At 41.4% G+C, this 10,769-nt stretch overlaps 1 protein-coding gene across 5 annotated transcripts in view; it reads right to left on the bottom strand.

Annotated features, from left to right (window-relative positions):
• The window catches only part of iqch (IQ motif containing H), a 181,800-nt gene that overhangs the window by 151,434 nt on the left and 19,597 nt on the right, over nucleotides 1-10,769 (bottom strand). For all 5 annotated transcript variants that reach the window (XR_006309444.1, XR_006309445.1, XM_043677177.1 and 2 more), the window contains exon 5: nucleotides 2,483-2,599. Coding sequence is in view for 3 of the 5 variants with exons in the window: in XM_043677177.1 (XP_043533112.1) it covers nucleotides 2,483-2,599 (117 nt within the window). In the remaining 2 variants the exon portion in view is untranslated. The remainder of the gene's footprint in view (nucleotides 1-2,482; nucleotides 2,600-10,769) is intronic.

Genomic DNA, 10,769 nt, shown 5'->3' with positions numbered 1-10,769 from the left:
GGTTGGAGGGGTTGAGTCTGAGGGCGGAATTGCGGGATGTGGATGAGATGCGTTGGGGGGCATCTTTAACCACGTGGGAAGGGAAATTGCGGTCTCTAGAGAAGGAGGCCATCTGGTGTGTTCTATGGTGGAACCGCTCCTCCTGGGAGTTGATACGGCGGAGGCGGAGGAATTGGGGATATGGGATGGCATTTTTGCAAGAGATAGGGTGGGAAGAGGTGTCATCCAGGTAGCTGTGGGAGTCGGTGGGTTTGTAAAAAATGTCAGTGTCAAGTCGGTCTTCACTAATGGAGTTGGAGAGGTCCAGGAAGGGGAGGGAGGTGTCAGAGATGGTCCAGGTAAATTTAAGGTCAGGGTGGAATGTGTTGGTGAAGTTGATGAATTGCTCAACCTCCTCGCGGGAGCACGAAGTGGAGCCAATGCAGTCATCAATGTAGCGGAGGAAGAGGTGGGTAGTGGTGCAAGTGTAATTACGGTATTTATTTTTGATCAAAGTACAACCCAGACTAGTTTTCAGGCATACAATTACAATATCACCAGACAAAGCAATCATAAAATTTCTTGCCTTCGACTCTTATTTTTATGTATAATTGTGTATTGATTAACAACTGAATATCTGAAGCTCAAAGTTTGTGATCTAATCTGAAAAAGATAGTTGGAATCTAAACTAACTTATCTATGCAACATATATAGTATTGGATTTTGTTGAAAACACTTTGGATTTCCTGATTTTCTAATTACTAGAAGCTTCATTTTCTTTTCTTACAACACAATTTTTCATTTATTGAGTTGCATGCACTCAGTTGCCAAAGTTGGCTTTTATTGCCAAGAATCTGTCAAGTTACAGCCTGAAAACAAGTGACTTTCATCTGTGTTGCAGATGCTGTCATTAAACTAAAACTTCTCCATGGCTTTGCTGAAATCAAGCTCAAAATGACTCTCGCATTTTTCTACATAAGAACAATTCATTCATTCCAAAAACAATTCACTAAATCCACATTTTAAAGATGTAATATGATATTGTGCTATGGAAATGGAAGTTTTGTTAACAATGTTTCAAAAAGATATGGACAAGTATTTATTCCCAATTCACTCACTCCACTAAACAAACCATATATAATTTGTGTATCCAGTGTTAATGTTTCTTTAAAGTTGCATTCTCAGAGCCCAAGCACAAACCAACCCACAATGCAAAAATGGTTGCAGAGGTTCAAATAATCAAGGTTTGGAACAGTAACAGAGACACTACCAATTTTTACCTTCTCACTTGCAAATATACCTTCTTGTACACAACAGGCTTATGAAATTAAAGCTTCACTTTACCAAACTACTATTTATTTTGTGTTCTCCCTTACTTTGCATTACACAAGAATAACATTCAGTGTAGCACTATAATGTTATCGATCAAAAAGGGAAAGAAAACACAGATTGTAACAGAGAATGCGCAGTGTGAGACATTGTCGAGGCATCTCTTCCTGTATCCTATTCAATTTTGTTTCAAAAGGAAACATACAAAGAGATCTCATAGTGCTGATGCACCAAGCAAATAGATCCAGCATGCTAGCTATCTCCTTTAAATAATTGGACTTCTACAAGTATACCTTCATTAAACCAAATAGACTTTAACCATAGCTGCTTGCTTTAAAAGTTTTTACCCCCATAATTAAACGTAATCATTAAACAAAAGGATTTGCAGTGGAAATACAAAAAGTACATTTATACAGAACGAGAACATCAGTTATGGTTCAAGGAGACAGCCTTGATTAAAAAGGCAAAAAAAAGCCTGGTCTTTTTCTCAGAAACATCTCAGAATACTTCACAAGAATTACCTTGAAATTCAGTAATTATTATGTTTTGTCTACAATAAGGTTTCACTGACAGGACTCAGATGAATGATTAATTAAATTTAATTTTAGTGAAGTTCAAGCACTGGTTTTTTTTAGTAAAATTTAATGGGCTGAGGGAACATTGTTGACAGGACACTGGCAAATTCACTATTCTTCAATTAAAGCTAATGGATCTTTATCAACCACAAACTGGGACATTGCACCTTGAGATCTTATCCAAGAAATTGCATGGTATAATGATGAAAACGGGAACACTGGATAATTTTTATTTGACTAATATGGGTTTCTGATGCTAATTCCATCATCAGAACTGAGATTGGTTAACTCACTACAGAATTGAGAAACTTCAATATAATGAATGGACATCAGCATCATTCTGAATGCTGATCCTACCCATCCAATCTAATAAAATATTACATTCTATACAAGAAGGAAGCTGTGGCCATTAGTTAGAACACTTTTTTTCTTTAGATACACCTCTTGTAGAATAGGTCAAATTTCAACCTATTACTTAATGTTCTTGGAAGTCAAGACAAAATAATCCAACCCTAAAAACAATGAATTAGCATGCTTTAATTACTGATAACTTTTCCATCATTGTCCAATAACACATGGAAAGGAATTACTGTACTTACATCAGGTATTTCATTCTTAATAAGAGGAAGCTGAATCCCATAGTTCTGGTGTAAAAGATTTCTGTTCTTTGGATTGGTGGGATCACGTAAAATCCTCATATCCATGGCATGCTTGTGCTATTGAAAGATTAAATTAGTTCATTTCTACAAATGTAGTTAAGAAAAAGTATTGCTTCCTTCTAAATAATCGAACAATTGTTAGATACAAAAGTTTAGATATGAATACAGATGGGTTTTCTTTCTTTTGGAAGCAACCACTTCTATCTGTTGTCCTACATCATTTTACTTTTCCATTTAAATTCACAATATGTCACACAAACTTGATCTAAAATGGACAGGAAAAGGTCAGCTGCTCATCAAGCCTTTCTCCCTAAGGAAATGCAAGTTCTACACACCAGTGACATTCCTCTCAGAACCCTAAAGTAATCAGAGATGCTTCAGGAAAGCATGGTGGCTGACAGACAAATTCCCCAATACTCCTCTGACCTGTTATACACAGTGAAGTCAGCCATAGTTTAGAACTTGTGCAGAACCCTTTCAAACAACTGCAGTCAATCAGCACTCACTGCACAAGCTAGCAACTTTTATTATTAAATGCAGGTTGAAGACTCATTGTGAGAAGAAACATTTGACATCTATCCCAGTTCTACACTTATTTAACTTACATGCACTCTTCTGTTCCTCCTAACCTTTCAAACCCCGACAGGAACTTGCAGACAAAGATAGGCCATTTGGGCACTCATTTAGATCACAACTAATCTGCAGCATAACTTCATCTATCCAAAATGATTTTGTAATCCTTAATACCTAGGAATAGCAACAATAAATCAATTGCAGTTCTGAAGGTTTCTTACACTTCTGAAAGTAGACTATAGCCTATCCCAAAGCCCATGGACAAAAACTAATCCTTCCATTACTTTAAAAATTCCTCAAAATCTAATTTTCCACCATGAAAAGGCCCAGCTCTCTTAGTCTTTCCCACATTACAAAAGCAAACATGGGGAAATGGCACTGAGGTACATGATCAGACATGATCTGGAATGGCAGTTCAGGCTCAAAGGCCTGAATGACCTGCTTTTATGTTTCTAAAAATGCTTAGTGGTCTGTAAAGTGCATTGAGACTTCCAAAGGTCATAAAAGACATGTTGCTGCATATGCATTAATCTCCCTAGAATTGTTTGTCTTGCAATCAATTGCCCAGCAATAGAAGCCAACAATCTATTTGCTGCTGCAATAGCCTTACAGCATTGGTCAAGATCCTTCAGTTCTTCATGCATACCTTAATCACTCAGTTTACTTAACAACCTTATGTTTGTAACTTGAAAATGTATACATACCTAGTTTTGTACCAACCCTATGACAAGATTGCATTTATCCAATGCCATTCCATTCCCCAACCCCCGCCCATGTATTTAGATCTGTTGTAATCTACTTTTCTCATCTAAGGTCATAATATCTATGCATTTTACATCAACTGAAACTTTGTAGACAATTTGGCCATCTAAGGTCATAATATCTATGCATTTTACATCAACTGAAACTTTGTAGACAATTTAGCCAATCAGATCAGTGATTAAAATAGTAAGCAGCAGAAGTTCAAATGGAGAGCATGTGGGACTCCACAATTAACTGTTCCCCAAGCAGAACTACTACTAATAATAACAACCTTTTATACACTAAGATGCCAACTCCTTAAGCAATCCCAAATCCATCTGCTAATTCCACAGATCTCTATTTCATTAAGTAGCCTATTATGAAGCACTTGGTTGACAATCAAGATTATGCAATTTCAAATAGATCATATACATCAATCAAATTCCTCAAAACAGATTCAATGAAGTTGGTGACATGCGAACATGGTTTACAGAGGTCGTGCCCTGAGGCAAGCTTGAGTACCCTCTTCACTATCAAGGTGGTCATACCATGTATTTCTAATGATCCCTTCCAGCAACATACCTCCAACGGTGGTCAAACTAATGGGCTTGCAATTCTCCAGTTCTGACTTTAGATTAGATTACATTAGATTACATTACAGTGTGGAAACAGGCCCTTCGGCCCAACAAGTCCACACCGACCCGCCGAAGCGAAACCCACCCACACCCCTACATTTACCCCTTACCTAACACTACGGGCAATTTGTATGACCAATTCACCTGACCCTGCACATCTTTGGATGGTGGGAGGAAACCGGAGCACCCGGAGGAAACCCACGCAGACATGGGGAGAATGTGCAAACTCCACACAGTCAGTCGCCTCAGGCGGGAATTGAACCCGGGTCTCTGGCGCTGTGAGGCAGCAGTGCTAACCACTGTGCCACCGTGCTACCCTTTGTGAATGTTGGCACCACATGGATCATCTTCCAGTCCATGAAAATAATTCCAGGCACTAGTGAGCTATAAAGAAGCTTGCTGAGCTCAGTTTCTCCTTCTCCGAGCATCCATGTGAATGTTGTCAGAACCAACAGCAAAAACAATTTTGATACCCTCATTCTAACCAGAACTTCCGTATTCAGTTGACACTCTGAACTTTAATGCCAATTGTATGATATTTTACTGGAAAGTCAGTACTGTCATCTGCAATTAAGGCAACTTTCACAGCAGTAATATAAAAGAAAGACTTAAATGTATAAACACAACTGTCAGACCTTAGGACACTCAAATCACTGAACAATCAATCAAACACTTTTTGTGGTGCAGTATTGGAATGTAGATAATGTAACAGCCAATTTGTGCAGAGAGACCACCATGAACAGCAATTAAATGAATTCTATTCAGATTAAGGGGTTGGCGTAGTGGCTCAATGGTTAGCACTGCTGCCTCACAGCGCCAGGGTCCCAGGTTCAATTCCAGCCTTGGGCAACTGTCTGTGTGGAGTTTGCATATTCTCTGCGTGAGTTTCCTCCCACAATCCAAACATGTACAGTTCAGGTGAACTGGCCATGCTAAATTGTCCATAGTTGTTAGGTGCATTAGTCAGAGTGGGGTGGGTGACTCATCGGAGGGTCAGTGTGGATTTGTTGGGCCGAAGGGCCTGTTTCCCCACTGTAGGGAATCTCATCTAAATAAATGACCAGAACATCTATTTTAGATGTTTGTTGAGGGATGCATATTGGTCAGAACAGAAGAACTCCCCAGCTCGTCCTCAAAATGTGCCATGGGGTTTTATATCAAAATGGGCTTTTATATCCACTTGAGAGAATGGATGGGCTAATGATTTAATGTTTCATCCAAAAGATCAAATCTCCAACAGTACAACACTCCCTCAGTATTGTACTGAAGTGTCATCCTGAATCATGTACTCATGTATTGGAAGTGAGACTAATCATATCCTTGGAATTCACCTGAATTTGACCTGCAAAGTTCTTCAATGGCTTATCCAGCTCCCAACTGACTACTAACATGACTTTAAAAAAAATCTTGTTATTGTTACTACAACTTGCCATTTCTATCTTCCACAATCATCCCTTTGGTTGCTCTGATACCTGCTGTTGTTGCCTTTAGGCAGGTACAAATGAGGTGTGTTCAGAAATATCATCTCATGCACACCAGTCAGGTGAGCCTGTTGAATACTGTGCTACAGGACACGGTTGAGGCCAGAGCACTGAATGTTTTAAAAAAGGTTTGAAATAGTTCTTAGGACCAAAGGGATTAAAGAGTATGAGGAAAAAGCAGGAACAGGGTACTAGTTGGATGATTAGCCATGATCATATTGAATAGCTGAGCAGGTTCAGAAGGCTGAGTGGCCTACTTCTGCTCTTATTTTCTGTGTTTCTATGTTAGCATGTACATGCACACTGGTTTGCTTGTTCCATTCCCAACTTGTAAGATAGGCAGATAATCTGTTCTGCTTAGAGCTGTCAGGAAATGTGCAAGATGAGGCTGGAATGATCACAAGTTCATTGCAGGTCTTTAGGCTACCCATCTCAATAGATCTCATTATAACATCTGATCAATTGTTAAATGATTCCAGGGATTATACCTTTGTCACTCTTTCCAGGAGCCCATTTCATGCATCAATCCCTGTTAAGTCTGAAGAAGAACTCTCTCAAATTGGTCCAAATTTTGTTTCTCACTCACTTGATATTGTGAAGCTTGTTATATTATTGACTTTTCATTGATTTTGTTTTCTTCCAGATTTGCCATTCCTTACGATTTACTACCAGTGATCTTCAAGATCACTGTCAAGTTGTTTCCCTATCAAGGCTCAAAACATGGGTTTCTATAGTATTTCTTTACACATAAGGCTTTTAGCATGACTGGTTAGTTTTGTAGTTCTTGTATGTACTGTGTTAATACTCATTTTTCCTTCATTTGGTCTCAGACTGCTTCAGGTGAGGAATTACTTTTCCTAATGTCATGCAGTCTTAAATTTAAGAAAGAAGTCAAAATACCACAATGTGCAGATAGTGTAATCTGGCTTGCATGCAAAACCTAATGATTATTTGATTATCTACTTTTATACTAGACAGCCATGCAGAAAAGCACAATGGTAATATATTTAATTCTTGTGGGGTATGGTGACATAAGAAACTGAATAGTGCTGCGTGCTTACAAAGAAAGAAAATTGAAAATAACTAACTTAGTTGAGTCCACCGTGCTGCTGTAAATATAGAGAGATATTCGCTCAACCCTATACACTAGTCTACCATTTATTATTGACTGCAAAGCCTCGGCTACCACATAGAACACAAAAAAGTACAGCACAGTACAGGCCCTTCAGCCCATGATGTTGTGCCGAGGGTTAATCCTAATCTAAGACAAAATAACCTAACCTACGCTCCCCTCAATTCATGTGCACGCCCAGCAGTTGCTTAAATGTCCCTAATGACTCTGCTTTCACCACTACCACTGGCAACGCATTCTGTGCACTCACAACTCTCTATGTGAAGAACCTACCTCTGACGTCCCCTCTATACCTTCCTTCTAACACCTTAAAACTATGACCTCTCATGGCAGTCAGACCTGCCCTGGGGAAAAGTCTGGCTAGCGACTCTATCCATGCCTCTCATTACCTTGTACACCTCAATCAGGTCACCTCTTTTCCTCCCTCTCTCCAGAGAGAAAAGATTGAGCTCAGACAACCTCTCCTCGTAAGACAAGCCCTCCAGTTCAGGCAGCATCCTGGTAAACCTCCGCTGCATCCTCTCCGAAGCCTCCACATCCTTCCTATAATAGGGCGACCAGAACTGGACACAATATTCCAAGTGTGGCCTCACCAGGGTTTTGTAAAACTGCAGCAAAACCTCACAGCTCTTAAACTCGATCCCTCTGTTAATGAAAGCCAAAACACCAAATGCTTTCTTAACAACCATATCCACTTGGCAACTTTGAGGGATCTATGCACTTGAACACCTAGATCCCACTTTCCTCCACACTGCCAAGAATCTTGTTTTTCATCCAAAACTCAGCATTCAAGTTCAACTTTCCAAAATGCATCAGTTCGAATTTATCCAGGTTGAACTTCATCTGCCATTTCTCAGCCCAGCTCTGCATATTGTCAACGTCGTGCTGCAGCCTGCAATAGCCCTCGATATTATTAACGACACCTCCAACCTTTGTGTCATCAGCAAACTTACTAACCAACCCCTCAACCTCCTCATCCAAGTCATTTATAAAAACTATAAATGGCATAGGCCCAAGAACAAAGCACTGCGGGATGCCACTTACCATTGATGTCCAGGCAGAATACTTTCCATCTACAACCATTCTATGCCTTCTGTCAGCCAACCAATTTGGAATCCAGACAGCCAAATCTCTCTGTGTCCCAAACCTCCTGACTTCATGAATGAGCCTACTGTGGGAAACCTTGTAAAATACCATGTTGAAGTCCATGTACACCACATCCACTGCTCGACCTTTGTCAACATGTCTCGTCACCTCCTCAAAGAACTGAATAAAATTTGTGAGGCATGACCAGCCCTTCACAAAGCCATGCTGACTGCCTTTAATCACGCTATGCTTTTCCCAATGGTTATAAATCGTATCCCTCAGAATTCTTTCCAAAAGCTTGCTGACCACAGAAGAAAGACTGACTGGTCTGTAATTGCCAGGGATTTCCCTATTCCTCTTCTTGAAAAGAGGAGTAGCATTCGCCTCCCTCCAATCCTCCAGTACGACTCGCGTGGAGAATGAGGAAGGAAAGATCTTTGCCAGCGGCTTAGCAACCTCCTTTCCCACTTCCTGGAGCAACCGAGGATAAATCTGGTCCGGTCCTGGGGACTTATCAATCTTAATGTTTGCCAACATTTCAAGCACATCAACTTCCTCAATCTCGATCTGTTCAAGCTTGTTTCCCCACTCCTCAAAGTTTTCATTCACAACAAGGTCCCTTCCCTTAGTTAAAACTGAAGCAAAAGACTCATTTAGGGCTTCCTCTATCTGCTCAAACTCCATGCACAAGTTCCCAATGCAATCCCTGATCAGCCCTACCTTCTCCCTGATCATTCTCTTATTCCTCATGTATGAGTAAAACGCCTTTGCGTTCTCCCTAATCCTTCGTGCCAAGTCTTTTTGTGCCCCCTCCTGGCTCTCCCCAGCCTCTTTTGAGCTCATTCCTAGCAAGCTTGTAATTCTCTAATGCTGTGCTAGACTCTTGCTTCCTCCACCTTATGTAAGCTGCCTTCTTTCTTTTGATGAGAAGCTCCTCTGTTCTCGTCATTCAAGGCTCCTTAACCTCACCCCTTCTTGCCTGTCTCAGAGGAACAAATTTATGCATCACTCATAACAACTGCTCCCCATGTCTGTTGTGCACGTTCTGTGGAACAATTGCTCCCAATCTGTACTTCCCGACTCCTGTCTGATCGCGTCATAATTTCCTTTTCCCCAATAAAATATTTTCCTGTGGTAACTGCGCCTTTGTCTCTCCATGGCTATGGTAAATGTGAGGCAGTTGTGGTCACTGTCACCAAAGTGTTCTCTCACTGTGAGATCTGACACCTGTCCTGACTTATTACCGAGCACCAAATTCAAAATGGCCTCTCCCCTCGTTGGCCTATCTATATACTGAGTAAGGAAACCCTCATGAACACACCTGACAAAAACGGCTCCATCCAAACCATTTGCACTAAGGAGATTCCAGTCGATATTTGGAAAGTTGAAGTTACCCATAACAACAACCTGCTACATCTGCACTTTTCCAAAATCTGCCAGCCTATGTGTTCTTCGCTCTCCCTGTTGCTATTAGGGGTCTGTAGAAGACCTCCATGAGGTGACTGCTCCTTTGCTGTTCCTAACCTCCACCCATACTGACTCAGTAAACAAACCTTCCTTGACAATCTTCATTTCTGTAGCTGTGATGCACTCTCTGATTAGCAATGCTACACTCCCTCCTCTTTTTTACTCCTTCCCTGTTCTTTTTAAATGTTCTAAATGCTGGAACATCTAGCAAGCATTTCTGCCTCTGTGAAATCCATGTCTCCGTTATGGCCACAACATCATAGTCCCAGGTACTGATCCATGCTCTAAGTTCATCACTCTTATTTCTGACACTCCTTGCATTAAAGCAGACACACTTTGCTAACCCTTTGTTCCATCACATGAAAAACCTTCCCAATAGAATCACTACATCCTGTCACTGCCTCATCTACAACTACCAACGCCCCCTCCCCATCTTAGATGTGTAGCTCTGGTTCCCACCACCCGCCAAACTAGTTTAAACCCTCCCGAACCACTGAAGTAAATCTCCCACCCAGGACATTTGTGTCCCTCCAGTTCAGGTGCACTCCGTTCTTCATGTACAGGTCTCACCTTCCCCAGAAGGTATCCCAATGGTTTAAGTATCTGAAGGTCAGGGAGCATCCAAGGAACAGGAGAGTCGACGTTTCGGGCATGAGCCCTTCTTCAGGAATGAGGAGAGTGTGCCAAGCAGGCCAAGATAAAAGGTAGGGAGGAGGGACTTGGGGGAGGGGTGTTGGAAATGCGATAGGTGGAAGTAGGTTAAGGTGAGGGTGATAGGCTGGAGTGGGGGTGGGGGCGGAGAGGTCAGGAAGAAGATTGCAGGTTAGGAAGCTGTTGCTGAGTTCGAGGGTTGGGACTGAGACAAGGTGAGGGGAGGGGAAATGAGGAAACTGGAGAAATGTGAGTTCATCTCTTGTGGATGGAGGGTTCCTAGGCGGAAGATGAGGCGCTCTTCCTCCAGCCGTCGTGTTGCTATGGTCTGGCGATGGAGGAGTCCAAGGACTTGCATGTCCTTGGTGGAGTGGGAGGGGGAGATAAAGTGTTGAGCCACGGGGTGGTTGGGTTGGTTGGTCCGGGTGTCCCAGAGGTGTTCTCTGAAACGTTCCGCAAGT

The sequence above is a fragment of the Chiloscyllium plagiosum genome, chromosome 36 (genome assembly GCF_004010195.1).
Source record: "Chiloscyllium plagiosum isolate BGI_BamShark_2017 chromosome 36, ASM401019v2, whole genome shotgun sequence".
NCBI lineage: Eukaryota > Metazoa > Chordata > Chondrichthyes > Orectolobiformes > Hemiscylliidae > Chiloscyllium > Chiloscyllium plagiosum.
This window is presented reverse-complemented; position numbering and strand designations above follow the sequence as displayed.